General features: G+C 36.1%; 1 protein-coding gene across 1 annotated transcript; it reads right to left on the bottom strand.

Moving 5' to 3' along the window:
* Window positions 1-9,873: 9,873 nt before the first annotated feature.
* On the bottom strand, window positions 9,874-23,961 carry LOC124080490 (nephrocan). Its single transcript, XM_046426410.1, has 3 exons — window positions 23,773-23,961; window positions 16,640-17,541; window positions 9,874-10,321 (listed from the first exon to the last, which is right to left on the bottom strand). Exons 1-3 carry the CDS (start codon window positions 23,959-23,961, stop codon window positions 9,874-9,876), a joined length of 1,539 nt encoding a protein of 512 aa, XP_046282366.1.
* Window positions 23,962-24,783: the final 822 nt, after the last annotated feature.

The raw sequence follows: 24,783 nt of genomic DNA, 5'->3' as shown, positions 1-24,783 counted from the left end.
ATAAGAGTTTTAATTTTAGCTTCATGTATTCATTCTCCAATGCTCTTTTTTTCTTTATATTGATCTGAATTTCTAACTGATCTTATATTTCTTCTTTCCAAAGGGTTTCTGTTAACATTTCTTGCAAGGTAGATATGCTGACAACAAGTTCCCTAAATTTTGTCTGAGAAAGTCCTTACTTTCCTTCACTTTTGAAAGATAATTTTGCAGATACAGAATTCTAGTTTGGTGGATTTTTCTGTCAACCTTGTAAATATTTCACCTCTCTCTTCTTGCTAGCATGGTTTCTGAGAAGAATTTAGATGTAATTCTTATCTTTGCTTTTTCTATAGATAAAATGTCTTTCTCCTTTGGCTTCTTTAAATAATTTTTGTATCTTTGACTTTTCAAAATTTAGAATATGATATGCTTAGGTATGGGGGCGTCATTTATCCTGCTTGAGGTTTCCTAGATCTTTGGTTTGATGAAATTCTCAGCTGTTATTGCTGCAAATATATTTTCTTTTTCTTTCTTTCTTCTCCATTAAGTGTATGTTACACTATTTGTAGCTGTCCTACAGTTCGTGAATATTCTGTTCCTTCTTTTCCTAACCTTTTCTCTCTTTGCTATTCTTTCTGGGAATTTTCTAATAATTATATATGCTCAAGCTCAGAGGTATTTTTTTTTTCTCAGCTGTGTCTAGTCTATTAAGGAGCCAATCAAAGACATTCTTTTTTTTTTTCTGATACAGTTTTTAAATCTCTAACATTTCTTTATGATTCTTGGAAGCTCCATCTCTGCCTACATAACCCATTTATTCTTACATGATGTGTTTTTGACCATAGGGTATTTATTTCTCTCTTTCTTGGGGATAGAACCCAGGAACTTGCACATGCTAGGCAAGAGCTTTGTCACTGAACTATATCCTGCCTGAGTCCACAGGGATTAATTATAGATGTTTTAAATTCTTAGTCTAATAATCTCAACATCCTTGCCAGGTCAATATTTGATTTTTTCTGTCTCTTTCAAACTGTATTTTTTTCCTTTTATTATGTCTCACAATTTTTATTGATAGGCAGACATGGTAAGCTGAGTAAAAAGAACTGCCATAAATAGGCCTTTAGTAATGTAAAGATAAGATGGGAGGGTGGTGTTATGGTTTAGACACCAAGTATCTCCCAAAATCTCCTGCATGAACTCAGGAAGTGAACCGATTAATCTGTGAAAGCTGTAACTTAATCAGTGGGTTAATCCATTTGACAGATTAATAATTTGGAATAGTTGGGTGGTAACTACAAGACAGGTGGGATGACAGAAAGAGGTGGGTCCCTGGGAGCATGCCTTTGGGGATTATGTACTTTGTTCCTGGCTCCTCCTGCATTCTCTCCTCTTCCTGGCTACCAGGAGGTGAGCAGTTTTCCTCCACCACACCCTTCTGCCATAATGTTCTGCCTCACGTTGGGCCCAGAGCAATGATGTCAGCAGACCCTGATCTAAACTTCTGAAACCATGAGTCTAAAATAAACTTTGCATTCTTTAAGTCATTCCTGTCAGGTATTTTGGTTAGAGCAACAAAAAGTTAACTAATACAGGTGAGGAGCAAAAACATCCTGTTTTCCTATGATTAGGTCTCAGTTGTTTAGTGAGCCTGTGACTCTGGTCAACATCCTGCATTAGGTAGGACAGCCCGGCTAGAATGGGTTGGAACTGTTTCCTTGGTTAGGCTCTGATAAAAACTTCAGTAGTTGAGTCGCTGGTAATATAGTTTCTCTAAGGGCAGGACTTGTTAATAAGAACAGTGTTCTCTTATGTATTAAAATGGTCCTTTTTTCCTTTCTGATGGTAGCAGGAGGGGTTTTTCTCAAACATTCACTTGGAGAACCTGGTCTAACTCTTAAAGGTAAAACTCATGGAAATATTTGGGTCCCCTATGAGTGGGCCTCCTTGGGGTTTTAAATCTTCAAACTTGTTCACTGTGAGCCTACAGCAATTCATCAAATACAATTCAGGGTTTCCTACCCTCTTCACTGATTCCCTTGAAGGTTTCTTCTCATAAGTTCATGCTCCAGCAAGTTGTAATTTTTCAGTATTTAACTCCTAGTCACTGCAATTTGGGAAGAGAGGTCTGACCTACTATTTTTGTAATAAAGCTTTATTGGAACACAGCCACATCCATTCATTTATGAATAGTTTATGATAGAGGTCAGTGGTTGCAACAGAGAACTCAAGGCCCACAAAATCTGAAATATATATTATTTATTTATTTACATGAAAAGATTTCCACTACCTGTTTTAGGTCATAAAGTCTCCTTAGTAAAAGGAGCTTTATTCCAATTGGTTTCTAGAATCTAAAATATACTTATGAAAGTCTACTATTCCTAGAGTTCTCAGAATTCCCAGTATATGGATTTGGCTTGACATGATTGTGCCCATCTTGAGTCATAACCAACATGATTGTCTCAGAGTGACCCTGGTCAGTTTTCCCTGCATAGTTTTCCAGCAAGCAATAATTAGACAAAACCATTAGAATGGTATGTGGAACTCTACAGCTGTACCTTGGAGCCCAGGAATGTGTCTGACTCTGATGTTAGCATTAAGATAAACCAGGTGCATTCCAGCTGGAATGAAGTCACTTTTGTCCTAACCAGTTTCTGTTCTCTTTCTGACTGAAGTTATGGGGATTCAGTTGGTCTTGCTGTGGCCCAGGACCACACTTCTGTCTGTAAGTCCACTGAATAAATGGTACTCTATGTAATCATGGATCTATTGACCTATTTTCTTGGGTCTATGGCACCTTGGGTGGGATGTTCTGGAATACCCAGAAATAAGAAACTACATGTGCCGCGTCCGGCTAACGGAGCCGAGTCCGGCGAGGGACGGCGGGGTTAAAAAATACACAGGACACCAAGGTTCTTCATCCAGGAGGGAGCATGTGCGCGCTTTATTGCCAAATTTGTTCCCCTTATATATCTTCTTAACAGCTGCGGGAAATCACTCAAAAGTGAGGAGGGAAGAGTAATAACTGCGTCCTTGGGTTACCTTCACGTCACCGTCCCCTATCAGGAGGCTTGAACAGGTCAAGATGTTCCCGAGAGACACATATGCTCTAGGCAAATAAACAGGGAACCACAAGCCCGCATCACGGCCTTGTGAGCTGGCCACATTGACATGCAGAACAAAGAACTGGGGGTTGAGTCCCCAGGGGCCAGGGCGGGCCTGCTACCAGCATACATGCTGACTTTTTAAGGTGAAGAAATCCTTTTATTACAGAAATTGCTAGGCAAAAAGCATTTTTAGATAAGAATTCAAAATTCTTTGTTAAATAACCTGCTTGACAGTTTGGGTTGGTTTTTTAAAAGTCCCTGAGTCTGTTCCTTGGATTTACCTTTGCATTAAGAGACTTATTAATACAAACTTCCTGAACTTTTTGCAATGGATAATTTCAGATGAGTTTAATTTAATTCTTTAAATTAGGAAAATTTTTAAATTATATGCTAAACAATTTAGAACTATATAAATTTCAACCGTTTCAATAGAACTTCCAAATTTCTTAAGTAATTAAGAACTTGAAAAAATATTAAATCAGGTTAATTGAGTAATCAAGTTATATAGATAATGTCAAAGCAACATAGAATACTAAAACATTGTTCAGTTGATGTATATATATATATATATATATATATATATATATAATATGTATACACACATATATATCATTTGATCAATTGATATATATATATATATACATTTATATAAAACAATATATCAACATGATCTTAGTGTATGTATGTATTTGTATGTATGCAAACACTAACAAATTACAGAAACATGTTCACCCTCACTAGTAGTCAGGAAAATGCTACAGAAATGCTATACATTTACTCCACATCTTCTTACCCATCAGATTAGCAAAAAGTGATGACTGAGGATAAATGCTGATGACTGTGGAAACAGGAACCTACAGACACTGCTGATAGGAACATGAGCTGATATAACATTTGAAGAAAGTAATCTTTGTAAAATTTTCTTGCAACCATAATCTTTGATGAATTAAAATTAACACACACAGTCTTTAACACAGGGATCCTATTTTGGAACTTTATTACATTTCCAGATGAATCATTATCATGAACTACTTTGCATATAATAAATGGGAATTTACTGCCTAGTCAAATAATTTTCTAGCATTTGTGATTATCGTTTTTTTAAAGGGAAAATAATGCTCCAAACATTCTTTATTTTATTTATTTGTTTTTAATGTGGTGCTGAGGATCAAATTCAGTGCCTCACATGTGCTAGGCAAGGGCTCTACAACTGAGCTGCAACACCAGCCTCATCTGTGATTATCTTTTTAAAATTTTTTTTAAATTTTTTATCTATATTTTTTAATCAGTGTGCTGTTGTTGTACATAATATTGGGATTTGTTGTTACATAAGGATGTGACACTATAACAATATAATGTGGCCAATATCACTCCCCTGCACTTCCTTCTCTCTTCGATACCCACCACTTCTTGGTCCCTTTCCTCTATTCTACTTATCTCCTTTGTTTTTCAAGTGATCACCACCCTTCCTACCCCCCACCTTTCTTTTCCTTTTTTCCTCATGTCTTCATACATGTACTTTGGATAATAATGTCCATCACATTTCACCATCATTAATAACCCCATTCCCCCTCCCTTCCCCCTCCCTTCCCCCTCCCTTCCCCTTCAACCCTTCTGCCCTATCTAGAGTTCGTCTATTCCTCCCATGCTCCCTCTCTCTCTCTACCCCACTATTAATCAGCCTCTTTATATCAGAGAAAACATTCAGCATTTGGCTTTTTGGGATTGGCTAACTTCACTTAGCATTGTCTTCTCTAACTCCATCCATTTATCTGCAAATGCCATGATTTTATTCTCTTTTATTGCCGAGTAATATTCCATTGTGTATATATGCCACAGTGTTTTTATCCATTCACCTATTGAAGGGCATCTAGGTTGGTTCCACAGTTTAGTTATTGTGAATTGTGCTACTACAAATATTGATGTGACTGTGTCCTTGTAGTATGCTGTTTTTAAGTCCTTTGGGTATAGACCAAGGAGAGGGATAGCTGAGTAAAATGGTGGTTCCATTCCCAATTTTCCAAGAAATCTCCATACTGCTTTCCATATTGGCTGCACCAATTTGCAGTCCCACCAGCAGTGTACGAGTGTTCCTTTTTCCCCACATCCTCACCAACACTTATTGTTGTTTGTATGCATAATAGCTGTCATTCTGACTGGAGTGAGATGAAATCTTAGAGTGGTTTTAATGTGCATTTCTCTAATGGCTAGCGATGATGAACAATTTTTTCATCTTCTGAGAAGTGACTATTCAGGTCCTTGGCCCATTTATTGATTGGGTTATGTGTTTTTTTTTTTTTTTTTTGGTGTTTAACTTTTGGAGTTCTTTATATACCCTAGAGATTAGTGCTCTATCTGATGCGTGAGGGGTAAAGATTTGCTCCCAACATGTAGGCTCTCTATTCATCTCACAGATTGCTTGTTTTGCTGAGAAAAACTTTTTAGTTTGGGTCCATCCCATTTATTGATTCTTGATTTTAATTCTTGCACCGAGGGGTTATTATCTTAAAAGAGGGTCATTATCTTAAAAAAAAAGGGGGGGAGCTTGGATTGTGGCTCAGCGGTAGAGCACTCGCCTAGCACATGTAGGTCTAAATAAGAGTGATCCAGTCCAGGATCAGGGAGGATGTAGGTAGATGTGGGGACTGTGTGGTGGGGGAAGAGAATAGCTAACTACAGAGTGTTTTTCTGAGTTCAAGATAGATCTGTTAAGAACACACCCTCACTCTCAAGGTAATTGTCAGTGACTATTTCAAAAGCTGAATAGTGTTTATTAAATCAAATCATCTATATTGAATTCCTAAAGACAGTGTTTTGTAGAATCACATTGAGTATATTTAAAACAATATCTTGCCTTAGAGAGGAGGAAGATAGGGTAATCCATCATATTGGTTCTTTCCTGCCAAAAAACAGATACCATCTAAAATAAAGGCAAGCCTAGGGCTCAGAGAGAGTTCAAGATCCCTAAACTGTTAAGATAATCCATTATTATTACAGGATGACACCAGTCATGAAAAGTTTATTCTTGCAAAATTGTGCTTTGGGAAACTTTTACCTTTCCCTTGGATTGATATTCTGGCAAGAATCTAGTTATTAAATTCAACACACAACAATATGATGAAAAAATATTGAGTCCTGAGTGACTTCAAAGACAATAATTATTTTATTTGTGTATTTGGTTAAGCAATTTTAGCTAAGATCAAAATATCTAATTAAGTGATATGTGTCTTATTATTATATTGAACTATTATCCATGACTGACTAGAACTTTAAATATTCAGCTGAGCATATATATTCAATTCAGCCTTTCAGTGCTGGTGAAATCCATATAACCTATATATAAAAGGCATGAAAGAGTTAAATGCTTTCAGCAACCCCCTCCCAACATGTGCGCACCAATGGTTCTTTTAAAAGAAAAGATCAGAATTCTGGACGACAGCCTTACCACGAGAGCATTATTTGATGAGGGGGACATGGTAAAGAGCTATAACAGAAGCACCCAAAGAAGTTTTTTTGAGAATAAACTCGAAGAGATCTTTCCTTTATAAAGCCAAGACATCCACAGACTTCTTCTCTCTGAAATAAAGAAGGAGACTCACAGGTGCAATAAGCAGATTTTGAAACTCATGAACCACCTTGCAAAGGCCTTAGCTGAAAGCCCACACATTGGAGGGAGACAAGTGTACAGCATCTCCTGCTGTGCTCTTTGCATAGCAATAAAAGTTTGTGAGGAAACCATTCAAAGTTTGTAAATTACGAACATTTCTGAGTAAAAACTAAAAATTTCCTTTACTGAAAATATTGATTCTAATGAAAGTAGTTCTTTCACATTAGACCACATGTGTGTGCCAGAAAGGAGAATCAGCACACTCTTTTCAGATCCTTTATTTTAGGAATTCTTCCTAGAGTTCCAAACTGGGATAACATTCCTTCGAGATTTGAGTGGGAAACTATTCTTCATCTGAAAACAATCAAATCCCTACAGGGAGGCAATGTAAAAGCTTAAGTCAGAATTTATATTACCAAAGGAGCACTTGGGAATGGGTGTTGCAGGGGGCTGATGGTAAGAACAGGCTGTGTGGTTCAGTTCTGACTCTTGCAGTTCTAAGCAGGCATGACTTGAGGTGTTAGCAATTCCAGGAAGGGAAGAGAAATCTCTTCTGGTTGGGCTCACACTGTCCACTGCATAACCCTATTTACATGAGAAATATAATTGGCATTTGGGTTGTTGAGCAATATCTCCATTTGGAGAGGGGCAGATTTGCTAATCATAGGGGTGTTAGGAAATTTTTTCCTTCCATAAATTTTAATTATAGCACTTTCATAATCATGTTTTCACAGATGAGGAAACAAATCACTAAAAGGCCATACAGAAAAAATTGGTCTCTGCAAGTGCCCTTTTCTTTTGTCCCTAATAAATTCATTTCCTCAGGCCTCAGATGGACCCTTTTGCCAAGAGGACTGGTCTGTTCAAATCCAGTGACACTTAACCTACTCCACATGGTTCTTCTCCAGGGCCTTAAAGCAATTTTTTCGAATTTCATTCATTCTTCCAGGTTTTACCAAGCCCTACATCCCAGTTCTGATCTCTAGCTACTTTCCAAAATGGCTCTTTAAAAATCTGTACACAAGTATAAATATATGATAATCAAGCTTTAAAATTTCCTTACCCTTTCTACTTTGTTGCTCCCCCTTTTTTGTAAATTAATCAACAAACTTAATTAAGAACCAGAAGTAGATAGGTAGGTAGATAGATAGGTGAATACTGTTATGGACTAATTGTATTCCTCCCAAATTCAAATCGGAGACTTATCCTTGCTGTAACAGTATTTGGAGATAGGGCCTTAGAGAGGTAATTAAAATTAAGATCATAAGGATGGGCCCCTAATCTAATAGGTCTGTATCCTATAAAAAGAGGAAGAGATACCAGAAATGTCTTTTTCTGTGTGTACATAAAGAAGAGATCATATGAGGACACAGCAAGAAGGTGGCTATCTATAAGCCAGAAAGAGAAAGGAAGAGAGCCCTCCCCAGAAACAAACATGGATATACTTTGATCTTGGACTTCCAGCCTCCAAGACCTGTGAGAAAATGAAAAGTTCTGCTGTTTAGCCATCCAGCCTGTAATATTTTATTGTGGCTTTCCAAGCAGATGAATGCAGATGTTTTCTTATACATCTGTGTTTTGAGGGTATTTTTTGTCAGTGTGCTAGGGAGTACAAGAAACCACAATATGAACATGGTTCTTCTCCAAGGGAAGTCAATTTTATAAAATTTGAAGGAAGAAAATATGAACATAAAGCATGAGATTTTAAGTTAAAACATGACTTTCTGGAGAAAGTCCTATCTTCTGCTAGCATCTTTGCTCATTCATACAATTTCTACTTTCTCTGCCATTAGGAGTATTTTGATGGAAAACTTGTTAAGTGTTGCAGTAGGTGAATCTTAACTAATGAGAACATAAACTAGTTTTGGATATAGTTTCTAATAATCATAAGTAGATTGTATCTACAAATAGATTGAAAGAAAAATGTTTTTCTACAGCCATACCTCTATTACAAAGCATGCCATGGATCAAAAGGAAGGCATTGTGGGGACTGTGGTTAACTCAGGGAAACAATATAAATGAAAGCACAACTCTTTTTTGGAAGGCCTTTTTGGAACACCTGTGGTATTTTCTAAGGTACCAGTTGCATTTCCCTTTCTGGTTTCCCTTTGGTCTTGGTGAAACTGTCAAACAAGATTTTCTGTCACCTAGCCAAGAGGCATGCACACATGTGAGTCAGGCTAGGCCAATTCTCTGCTCCTTCTGAGGACAAGAATCTTGAAAAGGAGGGAAGCAGACCCTGAAAATAGTGGGAGATACTTCATTCTGTAGCAGGAAAGCTCTGGAAGAAGCTATGGGTCTCTCCATTACATCCTTCTGCAAGAAGCCCTGGGGGAGTTCTGATCTGAAATTTCCACAAAGGCCTATATGTCAAAGGATTGGTTCCCACCTGTGGCATTATTGGGAAGTGGTGGAACCTTTAAAAGGTGGGGCCTAGTTGGAGGAAGTTAGGTCACTGGGGCATGCCAATGGAGGAAATATTGGGACCTTGGCCTCTTTCTCTCTCTCTTTGCTTCCCGGCTGCCTGGAGGTGAACAGTCCTTGTCTACTATGTGCTTGCACTATGATGTATTTTTCTAACATGGGCCCAAAGCTATAGGCCAAACTACCATGGATGAAAACCTCTGAAGCCATGAGCCAAAATAAACCTTTCCTTCTTATAAGCTGTTTATCTTTGGTATTTTGTCATAGTGACAATGACTAACGCAATGTCCTTGCTTTGTTTTTCAGTTTTTCTTTGGATTTACCTACCCCAAATCCTTCCAGTAAGTTCTTTTATGCTTAAGTCAATCAGAGGTCATTTTTATTGCATATAGCCAAAAAGCCTGTAGTACCCAGCTTATAGTGTAGACCTATCATACCAATCCTTACTTGATAAAATACTCTATTTGCAGGAAGTTAGTTATGTAAGATTTTATTTGACATTATTATTTGCCTAGGTTTCAGAATAAAACATAAACAAATTACTTTTAAAATGGAAAACAACCTGTTACTAATGTTTTTTTCTACTACTTTAATCCCCACCTCAACTTATCTTAACCCTCATTCCCATTTTGTTTTAAAAAAAAATGAAAACAAAAACTACTTACAAAAGAGAAGCTTATATATCTAAAGTCTAGTATATTTCTGCTTAAGAGATTAAATGTTGAAAATTGTTTTCTAAGCGGTAAACAAAGCTCATACTTAATCTATTTCATAATCGTAATCATCATCGTCCATGATGAGTTTGATGCTGGAGGAGTCTTCCGGTTTGGGTTTCTTTTTGACCTCTTTGCTTTTCTCGGTCAAGTGTAAGTGCTGTTCGCATTGCTTCATAATCTTCTTGGAAGACATCCAGCTTTCCCCTTGTTGTTCTGCTGGGGCTGCACACCGTCCTCCCTTCACATCTGTGCCCTTGGCCTTCAGTATCTCCCTGGCTCTTAGGAGAGTACAGGTGCAATTCCACGGATTTCCATCCAGGTACAAGTGCCTGAGGCGAGGCAGACCCTCCAAGGCTTTGAGATCTAAGGCAGAGATCTTGTTGTTCCTCAGGTTTAGAACCTGAAGCTGCTTGAGATCCTTGAGCTCCCTCTCAGCAATATCCTGGATGGCATTGCCTTTTAGGTCCAGCCTGGCTAAGGTCTTGGGGAGCCTGCAAAGTATGAAGATAGGATGGGAGAGGAGACCACAACCATCATTCCTCAACCATCAAGGCACCAGAAACTGAGCATCACCTGCCTCTTCTGTACAATTCTTATCAAGTTAGAATGCAAGCTTTATGTTAGAAAGTTAAATATAAGCACCAACTTGTCTGATCCTATAGGTCTTTAACTCTTTTTCATAGGTCTTACTTTCTTGTTTTTAAACCTAAATTTAATGTATTTATTAAAATAACAATTGTGGAACCATCATAACTGTATCTTGTCAGACACAATGAAAACAAAATTAAAACCTAAATCATCAAGAAAAATTGTATTCTTAGCTTCCTTGCATATATAATATGTGACTAGAGAGACAGGGCTGGCCCTGTGACTGGCCCCATAGGAACAGCCCCTGGAAGACAATTCAGCATGATGGGAGGTTGTTCCCAAGAAGACCAAGACAGGGTGGAGCACCATGCCTGGAAAGCTACTAGAGCTACCAGGCACCTCAGGTCATAGGTCTTATTTTTTAACCCCCTGATTTTTCTGGTTCCTAATCATAAAGCTCTTTAAAGTTTTGATTTATAACATGAAAATGATTAAGATGGTAAATTTTATGTTAGGTGTATTTTAACACAACTTTTAAAAATCAACTGAGTGGGGCATGGTGGTACATGCCTGTAATCCCACCAGCGTGGGAAGCTGAGGCAGGAGGATCACGAGTTCAAAGCCAGCCTCAGTAATAGCAAGGCACTGAGCAACAAAATAGAGCTGGAGATGTGGCTCAGTGGGTGAGGGCTCCTGAGTTCAATTAAAAAAAAAATCAACTGAGTCATGTGTCATGAACACAGGAGCCACTTGGAAGGACTCCCGCTGCCAAATTTGGGATAATGAGAACATCAAAAGGGACTAGCAACTGCACATGATTATGACACACTAAATTAAGATGCATGAGGGAGTCTATAGCAGTACTTGAGAAAAAAGAGAGAAAAGGGGAAAAAAGAAAAAAATTCTATAATATTAAGTAGAAAAATATATAGTCGAATGACCCCAAATATGTGAAAACAGATTATGTTCTTATGTCTAGACATGGTTCTGATTGAGCAATTATAGCAATTATAATTTAAAAAATAAATTAATTTTGGCACACTAAGTTTCCAACCTTGATCAGTTGTTTATTTATAATAATCAGGAGGAAAATTTTTTCTAATACTTTGGATATCAGCTTGATAAATGTCATGCTAATGCCTATTGATAAAAAATCTTTTCAAAAATCAGAATGAACTAGAGACTCTTTCTGTTACATTATTTGCATATAGTTTGAACATATAGGTGGACCTTCATGTATTTAGTATTCAGAAACTTATGGCAGACCCAGCTATATTATTGCTATATGGAAGAGAGAAAGCAAACAAGTTAACCATATTCTATGATAGTACTACCTTTGCTTATTATAGTATTATTCTTTTATGAATATCATTCCTAAAAATGTTCTCAGTTAGCCTAAATTATTGGCAGTTAGCCTAAATTTTGATCTTGGGTTTTCTTTTCTTTTTTAATTAAATCGGTCATTTTATATTTGTACTCATATCCCAAACTACACAGTACCTCAACACACAAAAGCATTTATGCTTTTTTAGTACAGTCACACAACACTTAATGATAGGGGGATACATCGTATGAAATGTGGCATTAGATGATTTCATTTGTGCAAACATCACAACTATTACTGGATGACATCATCTTATGGGACTATTGTGGTATACACAGTGTATCCTTAATAGAATCATTGTTTTGTGACACATGACTCTATTTAAAGCCTTAATTATTTAAAATATCATCTTCTTAGGTGGGATAAAATTTACCTAACAAGGTAGATTAATTTACCAGGGGAAAATATTTTATACTTAGTGGTTTGAGCATTAAATTCAGTATTAAAGTTAATCTTCAAGAAAATACAACTTTACTCATATACCAATTTATAAAAGGTGAGTCTCCAAAAAAATATATGGGAAAATCTCTTATTCATAGTTTTATTTTGTTACTTCCCTAAGGAAAGATGAACTATTCATAGACTTTAGTTGCAACAGTGACTAAGATTCTACTTCCATTGCAGAGGACAACAGGGCCTAATTGGGGAAAAATGGTGTAATAAACCAGAGTCAAAAAATACCTACTTTTAAGACTTGCATTCTAACTTGGGTCATTTTATTTACCACTATGTGGCTTTAGGTAAGTTATTTATGTTCTTGAAGCTTCTGGTTTTCCACCCTAACAGATGAAAGTGCTCATTACACAGAAGTCACATACAAATGTTAGCTAATAAAAATTAACAAGCCATATTTTCTTTTAAATAAATACGATTATTCAGTTCTGGCTGTTTGCAGAAATTGTACATGTTTTTAGGCATCTCCCTTTCTTTCTTTCCTTCCGTCCTTCCTCCCTTTTCCCCTTTTTCATGTTTCTAGTGAAGTTACAGCCAAAATGACGTCATAAGAAAAAATACTAATTATCCTGGTTTTATAAATGTTTGACAGTTACTTTTTGCTTCAATATAATTTGTCTATGTAAATATGATTCATATTAAAAGATTGATGTGATTTGAAGGTAAACATGCCTCTAGAAATACCATCATATATTCTTTGGGTTTTGCCAGTAGATGGTGCTTATGTGTAAATAAGATTAAATGCTAACTGCCTTATGTTGTGAAAAGCTATTCTAAATTTGAATTAACTGAAGGGAGAATAAAAAAGACATGATGTTACTTCTACTTGTTCACTAAGATGCAGATTGGTGAAATGTGAAGCAGCAAAAAGTGAACCCAATATAATTCACCTATTATTGAGGTGAATATATTGGGTATTCTTAGTATAGTATTGTTGACAGTAGAGTAAATCACAAAGGTGGGATCATGAGGTGGCTAAAACTCCCTGGGTCTGGAGTTAAATGACTGTGTTTAAATCCATTTATTAAGGATGTGCATGGAGAGCAAGCTGTGCCTTGCTCTTAGTTACTCCATTTTACAAAGCAGTACTTTGCTATTAGTTATTCCATCTTGAGTACAAATGCTGATGCAAAATCCACTAATCCCTGTTTGTACAAGTAAACAGCCACCATCAGAATAGCACAATCATAAGACAAAAACTAATAAATAAGTGAATTGTGCTCATAAAAAAAAAGACAACCTGTGAACCTGTCAAATTAAATCAGAGGCATATGGAACCATGAGTATATCAAACCCAGGTCAAGGAAACCAGACATAAATAATGCAAAACCCTCATCTAAAACACATGAAAAGGTCTGGGATTGTAGCTCAGTGGTAGAGTGCTTGCCTTGCACTCGTGAGGTCCTGGGTTCAATCCTCAGCACCACATATACATAAATAAATTAAAATAAAGATATTGTATCCACCTACAACTAAAAAAAAATTAAAAAAAAAACACACATGAAAGGAGAGACAACTAAGATGGTGATATGGTGGCACAGACTGACCGGTCATCAGTCCATCTGGTGAACACTTTATGACGCTGGCAGACAACACAAACTACTGACTTTATCCTGAGACTTCAGCTTGGCTCCATCTCCCTGCTTGCATAGCCTCTTTCCAAATTGCCTGCCATCCAGACACTGGCCTAGAATAAGTTCTGTGTGTCCTGTCAGCTCTGCATCCTGAAAGAATTCTTTGGTTCCTAATTTTATCTGACTACCTGCAGTGACTCTTTGCATTTGAATCTGCTGTCTTTGCTTTCAGTGTGGCTTTAAAAATCCTGTAGCTGTCTTAACCCTTTCTTAGCCCTTCCATAAGCTATTTATCATTATGTAAAGTATTGTAATTTGTGACTTGAGTGTTAGAGATGATAAAATTAAGATTGGAATAAAGAATGATTGTCAGCTCTTGGGACTAAGTGACCCATGAGTATTCAGTGAATTACAACCAGTGGAAGTAATATAGCTTGTGAATTTATTGTTATTCAATAAATTCTGACATTGTGGAAAGACATAAATGTATCCTGTGTTAATGGCATGGCTCTCTTATGATAATGAATTTCAACAGGTTTCTTATTACCTCTAAGTCTTAGTGTCCTAATCTGTAAAATAATAGGTCAAACAATGAACTTACTTTTATAGGATTGTTGTATAGAGTACAAAGAATAGCAAATGTATTTATAGCAACTTCATTGCTGATTTTAGCAAGCATGTAATAAATGCTAGATATCATTTACTATTATTGAGGTGAATATAAACACAAAATTTATTTATGTTTTTTGAGTATATGTGCACCCCAAATCATGTACTATTATGTTCTAGATGAATTGTGGAATGGAGGATGATAGGAAAAAGAAGGAGCTCATGAAAATCCTATTGTAATAGGAGCAGGTTACTATGTATAGACAACTGAATTTTATAGTACAGATTTTACGTATGAATAAGAAGCATGAAAATAAATAGAAAAGGTGTGCTGTTTAAAGGTCATAAATAAAAATGTTTAAACTCAAATATAGGGAATGAATATTATTATGTTTTTGTTCTTTATCAGAGGAAAACCACAGAGAACCTTTTCTGGATAATTCTCACTGTCTAGTATAAAGAAAAGTCATGGAGTGGGGGTGATAATGCTGGGATGTGCTTAAAAATCACAGGAATTCTGTTATCTTATGTGGCCAAGTTCCTTGATGGAACATACAGTTGTGTTGCTTAAATTAAACTTCATGAAAATCCCACTCCCACCTCCCAAGCTCCATTGTTGCTGAGTGGTTCTCAATCCCAGCTTCAAATTAAATTAATTTGAGGAGCTTTTCAAAAATATCGATGCCTGGGTCCCAACCCTGGAGCAGCTGACTTAACTGGTTTGAACTAAGGCCTGGGTATGAGTATACTTTTTTATGCTTTTCTAGATAATTATATTGTGAAGTCAGATTTGAGAACTATGGCTAGTTGAGGTTTGCAATTTTATTATATACTCCACTGAATAAAAGCATTGTGTTTTCTCCAGTCCCTTATAAACATACAAGTACTCTCATAGGAGTATATAATTAAGATATTTTTACTCATTAAACTTAGCAGGATTAGTTAACTAAATGCTTTCTAAAAGTCACTGAGTAGAAAAGTCCATTGACTATACCATTTTGCCCATGGCTGTCACAGCCTGCTGTCATATCTTTATGTGACATAGTCACCTCTTATCCTGATTTATGGGTTTTTATTTTTATATACATTTTTTTTCTTAAAGTAGGACCATTCAGTAATATAAAATAAGGCTACTAAATAAATTATTTAAATAGCAAGTATTAGGCTTGTTCTTGCTTTAGAGGCTAGTGTTGGCTGTTCTTCTATTTAAGACACATTTCTCCAAAAATACTTCATGGCTAAATCCCTCACCTCTTCCAAGTCTTTGCTGAAATCTTACCTTTTCATAAGGATTACTGTGCTTACCCTAATTAAAATGGCAACCAGCCACTCCATCTTCTACTCTGCAGACCTGGTATATTTGTGTCTTTTTTGTTGTTATAACTATAATATCAACATGGTCTAAATGTTATATACTTTACTTATATATTACATTTATTGTCAGTCTTCCCCTGTTAGAATTTAAGCTGTACAAAACTGCAAATTTATCTCTTTTATTACATTTGTGTTCCAAGTACCTGGTACTTGACATGTGGTAAGTTTTCAAAACAGGAAAAGAGAAGGATGAGGAAGGGGAGAGGGAAAGGAAGTGAGGAGAAAGGAAAGAATAGAGAAAAAAAGAGCTAAAGAGATAGCCAAAAACAGAAAGTAAGACCATCACAGATGGACTCACTCACTCATACAGACACATGAAGAAATAAGCAGAGCCAGCTTAAGCCCTTTAAAGGTCAGAGCACTGAGAATATGACGCTCCTCAATAAATAATTCAAAACAAATACAGAATTACACTGTAAAGTTTTGATTTTCCTCCATAACTACTACGTAAATGATTTTAAAAATATAAATTTTAATGTCTATGCCCCCCCAATTTTTCCTGGTATCCTTGCTAGTGGCCACTCATGCATGCTCTGCCTGTTGGTTATCTATACCACATACTTAGAAGTCTTGATGATTTTTACAATATTATCACATTCTGTTTGTATAGATATCAACAGTTGGAATCTTGTCCTACATATGAGATAAATTAAGTTAGTATTGGATTCAGTTTGAAGGCTGCAGATTCTAAACCTCTGCTTAAAATTTCTATCCCTAAGCCTTTGTTATGTTTGCTGACTCATTTTGTTGTTTGTGCAATATGCTGCTATGTCCCAACCTTTGGAAAATGCTCATAGTAGTTACAATAAATGACAACACTCACTTACCTTAAAGGTATAGACAACAGCAGGTTCTGCTCCAGGGCCAGGTTGGACAGCTGAGAACACTTCTGAAGGGCCCCAGCTTCAAATAAGCTGACAACGTTATTGTCCAGAAATAGATGTTTCAAGTCTGGAAGGTCCTGAAAGTCTTGTGCTGTAACTTTCTGGATCAGATTGTTGCTACAGTCAAGCTTCTGTAGCCTTACTGGTAGTCTGAAGGGCAGTGTTTGAAGTTGGTTTTGGGATACCTCAAGAGTAGTTAAATTGGCAAGGATCTGTGCCCCATCAATGGAAGAGAGGAGGTTCTCTGACAGGTAAAGATGGGAAAGGTTCTCCAAGTGTTTCATATCTTGAAACCTAACCACTTTGAGCTGGTTTCTCTCCATCTTTAAAGATAGCAAGGATTTGGGTAAATTAATAGGAATTTTAGTTAGAAAATTACCACTGAAACTGAGAAACTGCAAAGACTGCAGAGAAGTAAAGAAGCCACCTGATATAAGATGTAGCTTATTATTCTCCATGCTCATGTGTTTCAGATGGGGAAGAATGAAGGGTCCAGTTACAGACTCTATATTGTTATCATCCACCATCAAACTTTGCAAACTGACAAGGGAGGAGAGCATGCTGGGAGACAGGGAGGAGATCAGATTGTTTTTAAGTTCAAGGACTTTCAATTTCTTCAGTCCTTCAAAATCTGATCCATGTAGGACATATATTGAGTTATCATTTAGTTTTAACACTTCGAGACTGGCTGGGAGAGCACTGGGGACTCGTCTTAACTTATTTTTCCAGAGTTCTAAGGTCTTCAAGGTATTCAGAATTTTGAAGGTGTCATTTTCTACAGACTCTGTTCCACTGGCCAGAAGAATAAAATCTTCCAGAGCCAACATTCTGGTGAAGTTAGATTGCTACAAAAGATATGGGGCAAGGAAGGGGAAAAAACAAGATTGTAGTGAAAAAATTCCTTATAAATTATTGTTATGATGCTAATGATACTCCAGATTTCCTTTCAGGTTCTATTTAAAATGACCTCTTGGAAAAGGGCTGATACTTAGATCCTGACTACTTTTATTTATGATTTCTAACATCCATTTAAGATATTAAAAATATTCTAAGCACTTTCACACACTTTAGACATATAATATTGGCCAATTCTTACTGTGTATTCTCTGACCCCACAAATTTGCTTCTAGGCAGAAGTATTTACAAATTGCACAATGATCTATTGTGCACTAGAGTATTCTTTTGTTGCATTATCTTATCATAGCCAGAAATCGAACAATCTATAAATCTTTCACCAAACTATTAACAGTTCGTAATTCTTTGTAAGACTACAAGAATATTTGAGTTGCTTGGACTTTTGAAATTATGACATTTTAAAAATGTTTTCCCTTTAAAAAAATTAAAACTTTCAAATGTTCTAGATTCCACTATCAGTAAGATATACTTACCTGAGAAACATTTTCAGCTATATTATAATTTGGAAAATGAGCTTACCTGTTTCCTATCCACGGTTTGCACTTTGCCAATTAAAAAATCCACAAAGAAACGAATTTATAAATGAATCCTCCGCCATCTCTAAAGAGCTTCATTCATCCAAATATTCCAGAACTAATGCTATTCTTCTCCAAGAATTTACATAATTACTAATTCTGATATATTCCCTCATGCTTTGCAAGTTCCTCCATCTGTCCACGTCTGCCAACCTCCTAGCTTAACATCCACCTTTTTTCTTCAATGATACAATCATTTGTATTTGGTTGTAAGAGTATGGTTGTATTTAAACAGAAAGAATTGCTAAAAGTTTTCTTCAGGTTGCTAAATATTTACAAAATTTTCAATCTTCTGTAGAATTTGATTTAGTTGAAAATTTCAGTGTACAATTTTATGAATTTTACTATCGATAGTCTTTAAATATTTGATATAACTATGCAGTTGAGCCCTTTTATAATACCAATGTATGACCTTCAAAGTGAGTTCATTTTGTATCACATTTATTATAGGTATCTATATTGTGGAAAGACATATGATGTGTATTATGGTACATAAGCATCTTCTAGTATATTATTCTTTTAGAAAAATCCCATAAATGGATGGGATTTACATTTCCATTAATGGAAGTTTTTACTCCAAATTTTTTGGCAGCTGCCTTGCATTGTATATTGCTGCCAATATTTGACATTTTCTTAAGAATTAATCAGTTGTATTAATTTGTCTATTCCCCAAATGCTTGCAATTTTATTCTTGCATTTGTTGAGTATGTACAATGCCAAGTGCTTCTGTTTTTGTTTGCAGGCCAGGCCAACTCTCTACCACTAAGCTATATTCCCAGCCCCCAAGTGCTTTTTTATATGTTATCATCAATCTTCTGATAATGTTGCAAGTTTGCTCTCGTCAACACTAGCTTCCTGATAAGGGTATTAGGAAATGAAAGAGTGAAGAACTGAATAAGGTCTATGTGCTCTAAAGCTTTTTCTTTCTTGGTGTCACCATTTCATTTTCTATTGCATTTGACCTAAAATTAATGTTTTTTAAAAAAGACTCAAGAACTGAACACAAATCACAAAGTTTTCAAAAAACAAATATTTTATCAACTAATAAGTCTAAGTCTACCATTTCAGCGGTAGATTTCAGGCCACAAAAAGTTAAATGATCTGCTTAAAATTCAAGAGATCTTTAATCTGGGTTCCATTCTGAAATGTTCCATTCTGTCACATGAATTCAGAAGTAGCTGTAGTCATGGATCTTTACTTCTTGGACTGCTGAACTCCCAAAAGAAGAACCTGATGTTACTAATACTTCCACTTGTATGCAAATGACAGCAATCTCTGAAAGATTGCTGACTATGTGGTAAGTCTGAGAGATGACAGGAATCTGGACAGGCAATTTATTTTGGAACTAGACAAAGTGTGACGTCAAAATTTCTGTTTGTTTGCCTTTCTATTTATGATGTATAGAAACTAAGGGGAATCAAAACTAGACTTCATGTTTTTAACCTGAATCTAGTAGCTAGCTTTTTTCCTTTAAGTAAAGAAAACATGTTCATTTTCTTTTTTGTCAGACTCAATAAAGATTAGTTTTAATTGTTATTATTAAAATGGCTACCATTTTCTAAGCATTTACAAAGTTTAATCTTTATAAAGCCCTATATATACACATAGCATTATTATTGCTGTTTCAGAGAAACTAAGGCTTAAGAAAGTGAAATCACCCATCCAAATTCATCCTGCTAGCAAGAATATAAAGTCCTGTGTCACAAACAGTGAGGAAGATACCCACTGATTTTCAACTTTCCTATGGGGTTTGCAGAGCTATTAATGGGTGGAAGAATCTGCCAGACCTAATGTTTTTAATTTCCATGGCCTCAGCATGTATTCACGAGATGTGAAAAGAGAAGCTTTTGCCCTAGAGCTAACCTTGGAGCTGCTGACAGCTTATTCAATGTTGCTTTAAAAAACAAGGCAAGTAATGTGAAGTAGAGCACAAGGTTGCTCCTGCTGGCTTTCCCACAAAAGGCTTTGTTTCTAGTTTCCATTCAGTGCAGGCTCTACTCTGAGCAGTAGAGGGCCACACACCCTTCTTGGGATCCTTATAGGTCCAATGTGCCATATACCCACAGAGACCTGGCCTCAGACCTGTGTAAACCAAGCCAGTGAAGAGTTTGTAAAATAACGTTGGAATTGAACATTTGTTCTGTAAAAACCATCTTAAAATCCTGGAAAAATATGGGAAGAAAATAAAAATAATTCATAATCCCACTACTTGTTATAAACTGTTTATGTGTGTCTTACCAAGGAGAAATTAGATGCAGTTTCTCCTTTCATAAAAGATGTAAATAGAATCATTTTAATTGTCTGAAAATACTGTCTGCAAGTGCAAACTACATTTGCATTTGTCCTCTGCCTTTGAAGAGAAAATGTCCTTTGGCTTGTGTGAATGGTAATAATGAGGTAAATTTAGTTATGTTTTGCATGTGTGGACACAAAGAACTGAGCTAAGCCTGCATGCCTCAAAATAGGAGTGGCTTGGGTAGACTGAAATACGAATATTCTAAGCAACATCACTCATAATAGCAAAAAAGAAGAAACAATTCAAGTATCCAGTAGCTGATGAATGAATAAATGACATTTAGTATATACATATAATGGAATCCAGTAAGCCTTAAAGTGGAGGAAAGGTTTATAAGTGCTACAACATGGATGAACCCTGAGGACATGCTAAGTAAAAGAAGTGAGTCACAAAAGATCACAAACTTAGAGGAAAAGACTGAATTCAGTTTGGGACATGTGGTTTTGAGATCCTTCTCATATATCTAAGAAGTCCAGTGGGCATCTGGATAAATCTGAAACATGGGAAGTCTGCATTAGAAATTCAATTATGGGAGCCATTGTCACTTAGATACAATGAGGTCACCTAAGCAGAGCTGATGTAAGAAGAAAAAGAATGGCTGAGGATTGAGATTCCTTGAAGATACTCCAAAAAGGGAGGAGAATTAGAGGAAAGGAAACTACAAAATAATAGAAAAGACATATAAGAAAGGAATAATGAGGACATAAAAGTGTGGTATCACAGAAGGCAAAAAAGTAAGAATTTCTGGAAAATAGAAGTGAGCAATCATGCTTTAGAATAGTTTAACTGTGTGGAATAGATAGAAACCAGACATGAGTGAATTTATAGATAATAAGTAAATAAGAGTGAAAATAAGAATAAATAAGACTGAGGCCTTGCTGGATAGGTGTTGAGATAACTAATTGTGAAATGCAGAGAGGAAATTAGTAGGGAAAGAATCGAGAAAAGAAATACACTGATTATCTGGGAGAGCATGGGCAAGTATAAAGGGTAAGAAGTCTTTACAAGGTACAAAGATAATTGACAGCTAAAAGACAAGGAGATAATGACCAAATTCAAGATCTTCTCGGTAGAGAAGTCTGATACATGATTATGATATGACTAAGTGATAAAATCAGGATGGCTGAAATAAAGTTGAAATAAAGGTAGATACTTGTTTTTATGAGTTCAAGGAAGTGTGAGACTGGGACATTGGACCAGCCATGCACATGGACATTAAAGTTGCCCAAGAAGGGCTGGGATTATAGCTCAGTGGTAGAGGGCTTACTTCACATGAGTGAGGCCCTGAGTTTGATCCTCAGAACCACAAAAAATAAATAAATAAATAAATAAAAATAAAGGGGGGAAAATAAAAAGACTGTATCTAACTTGAAAAAAAAAAAGGTGCCCAAGAAGATGCAGGCCTTAGGATGGGGGGATGGGGGGAGGGGGGGAGGGGGGAGTGGGGGACTACCAGCCAGCAGGAAAGGGATCAGAGGCACAGTATAAAACAAAAGAATAAGAAAGACTATTATCGCCCAATGGCATGCACCTCAAAGAAGTGGGAATTTTGCAGATAACTGTGTAAATAAAATCTCTCCTGAGGGCAGAAACTATGAATTTTTAATATTTTATATTCAGCCTCAAATACAGCATTCATAGTCCCAAACATAGTTGATTTATAGGAATGTCATATAAGCATTTTAAATGTGATATATATTTATTAATATAAACATAATTATATCTAATTTTTATTAATCTTGAAGATTCAAATTTTAAGGCACTTTTTCTCTGTAAATAAAGGCATTTAATTCTGTAAGTTCAAACCAAATAAACAGGATATACATTATATTCACCAAAGACAAGAAAAATATGGTCATTTAAAACCCGAGCATTTTCAAAAGAGAAGTTTCATTGCTCAGGGCTTTTTACTTCCTTAACAAAATAATTCTGTCTTTCATTAGTCTTTCTGATGTGAACTGTCCTTCCAAGAGACAAGTAGGGTAAAGTCAGAGGAGTAGCAATGCCATGGTTTAAGGAAACTAAGTCAATGACAATCTGATTTTGATGAGAGGTATTATTTCATCTTACGGGCTACAAAGTGGCAGAGTAGAATCATTATTAGGCTTAGTTGACAGCCAACTCACTGACAGCTCAAGTTGAAATGTGTTACCACTTAACCAGGTGTCTTGCTTAAATGCTTAGACCTTAAAGGGTCAGACTCATTCTGGCTTTAGGTACTACTGTATTGGAAACTAGGCAACAATGCCTATTAAGCCTGGACATAAATACCACGGCACTTATATTAAATTCTGATACCTACATGAAAATTTTTTAACCAAATGCAGGATGGGATTGTCTCTATTTGATGGGAAGATATATCCACCTGCTACCTCTCTGTACCTGGTTAATTAATAGGTATTTTCTTAGGATGGTTCTGTGAGGGAGAAGCAGCAAAGAGGAAAGGGAAACTCAAGAGAGTCACAGAATTTTCTATCTAGGAGAGGCCTGAAATCACTTACTTAATTCAGCCTTTTCACTTTATAAAGGTAAGAAGCGAGGCCCAAAGATTTTCTAATTACTGAGAAAACTAGGATGAGAACCCTAGTCTGTTGATGCCTTTCAAAAAAGCAAAGATCAAACATAAAAGTTCCTTCATGTTGTAAAAGTTAGAAAAATTTATAGCACTCTTTACAGTGTCCTCTGGATAGGTGAGCATAAAAATAAAAGTCATAATTAAAAGAACATAGAACGAGATATGCAGATAACTTGACACAACAAAAATATATTTCCTCTGTATTAGTTTCCACAAAGACACTGATACTTGACTGGTATGTGCGTTTATGTGAATTATTCTGATATACTGAGTTCATCCTGATAGCCTTATGATGCTCTGTCATCTGCCATGCATAGCATAAAATAAAAAGTTTTACCTTGGAAGGACTTATTCTTAACCCTAGGGATATAAAGTGACAATATGCTCTTTTTGTTAAGAAATAGGCCCTTCTTTTCTTTTATTTTGCAACAACATAGTTTAATTTTTTTCAAAAATTGAAATAAAATATTACTAATTGCAGATTCTGTTTTTTTTTTCCCATGTTTTTTTTTTTTTTTCCTAAAAAGAAATACCCAGAGGCATATGCCATCTCAGGAGTATACAACAAACAAGAAGCTAGTACAACTGCCCTAACTTGGTAACTAGGGCTTCTAAATTATGATATTTAAATCAAATTTAACAATTCCACACTCACCCAACACACTGTCTCACAAAATAAAACTTCAGCAACTTGAGTGTAGAATGACATAGTTACCTGGAGGTGCTGGATTTTGCTATGGCTGATGTAGAGTCTCTTGGTGGTGGGAGGAATACCTGATGGCACCTCCATCACTCTGTAGCATTGCACTGACTGCTCAGAATCACAGCTACATCTTCCTGGACAGTTAGGACTGAAACCGTCACTAAGAGAGAACAAAACAAGAAGAGCAGAAAGCAGATGCATCTTCCAAGTCAGGGGCTCTCAGGTAGCAGGTGGGAGTTTAGGTGATGTCTCACTCTTTATACCCCGAAATCTGATCATAGAATCTTATGAATGTGTACTCTGTCAATGTAAGAAGACAGGAAAGAAAAAAATTCTCAAATTGTCCGGGTTAAAATGTTAGCAACCATTACAAAGAGGAAGGGGCTTAAACATTGATAAGCTGCCTTAATATTTGTAGGTGAGCAAAACCCTGTGTTATTTATGGCTTGGAAGGCTAATCTGCAAACACCTCTATTATCTGTAGTTTCCTTGTTTTGTTAAACGTGACACTAGGGGATTAGTGGGAGAAGACAAAGAGCTGTTTTATAGTGGGCCATAAAACCTTTGAATTTTCTGTGACCCTATATTAAAACCATTTTTGTAGGAGTGAAACTGGCAGGTGTTTTCTTCTCACATTAACTAGGAAGGGAAAATAGGCAGGTTTTACATTTGTTATTGTTGTTTCAGTAACATTTTATTGCTAGACAAATCAGTGGGGTACGGTGGAGAACTATTTAGGGTCACAGATAATTTATTTCATTCATCTATCATTTAAGCCAACCAAACATGATATTTTAGAAATACCTTTGTCATTCAAAAATATTGTTGACCATGTTAAGAACAAAACATCAAAATAGTTCTACTAGCTTTATTTGTAATAATGGTAGAATGGGTCTCTAGTTTCTTCAAAGTAATTTGTCAGTCCTGAAACCTCAGCTTATTGCAGAGGGGAAAGTTCACTTGGTTGGGCACTTCTTTGTTGTGGCTTTTTGTCTTGCTCCCAGTATACCTGCTGAGACTTTT

Source organism: Marmota monax, unplaced genomic scaffold, assembly GCF_021218885.2.
Source record: "Marmota monax isolate L192 unplaced genomic scaffold, Marmota_monax_Labrador192_F-V1.1 WCK01_AAM20220418_F8-fsc00174, whole genome shotgun sequence".
NCBI classification, from domain to species: domain Eukaryota; kingdom Metazoa; phylum Chordata; class Mammalia; order Rodentia; family Sciuridae; genus Marmota; species Marmota monax.
The sequence above is the reverse complement of the archived record's forward strand: the minus strand, read 5'-3'. Positions and strand labels throughout refer to the sequence as shown.

Excerpts from the sequence above, each read along its gene's own strand:
- LOC124080490 (XM_046426410.1), bottom strand. The coding sequence starts at position 23,961 with ATGCATCTGCTTTCTGCTCTTCTTGTTTTGTTCTCTCTTAGTGACGGT. Across the intron at positions 17,542-23,772 it reads GCAAAATCCAGCACCTCCAG|CAATCTAACTTCACCAGAAT; the intron begins GTAACTATGTCA and ends TATCTTTTGTAG. Across the intron at positions 10,322-16,639 it reads CTGTTGTCTATACCTTTAAG|GCTCCCCAAGACCTTAGCCA; the intron begins GTAAGTGAGTGT and ends CATACTTTGCAG.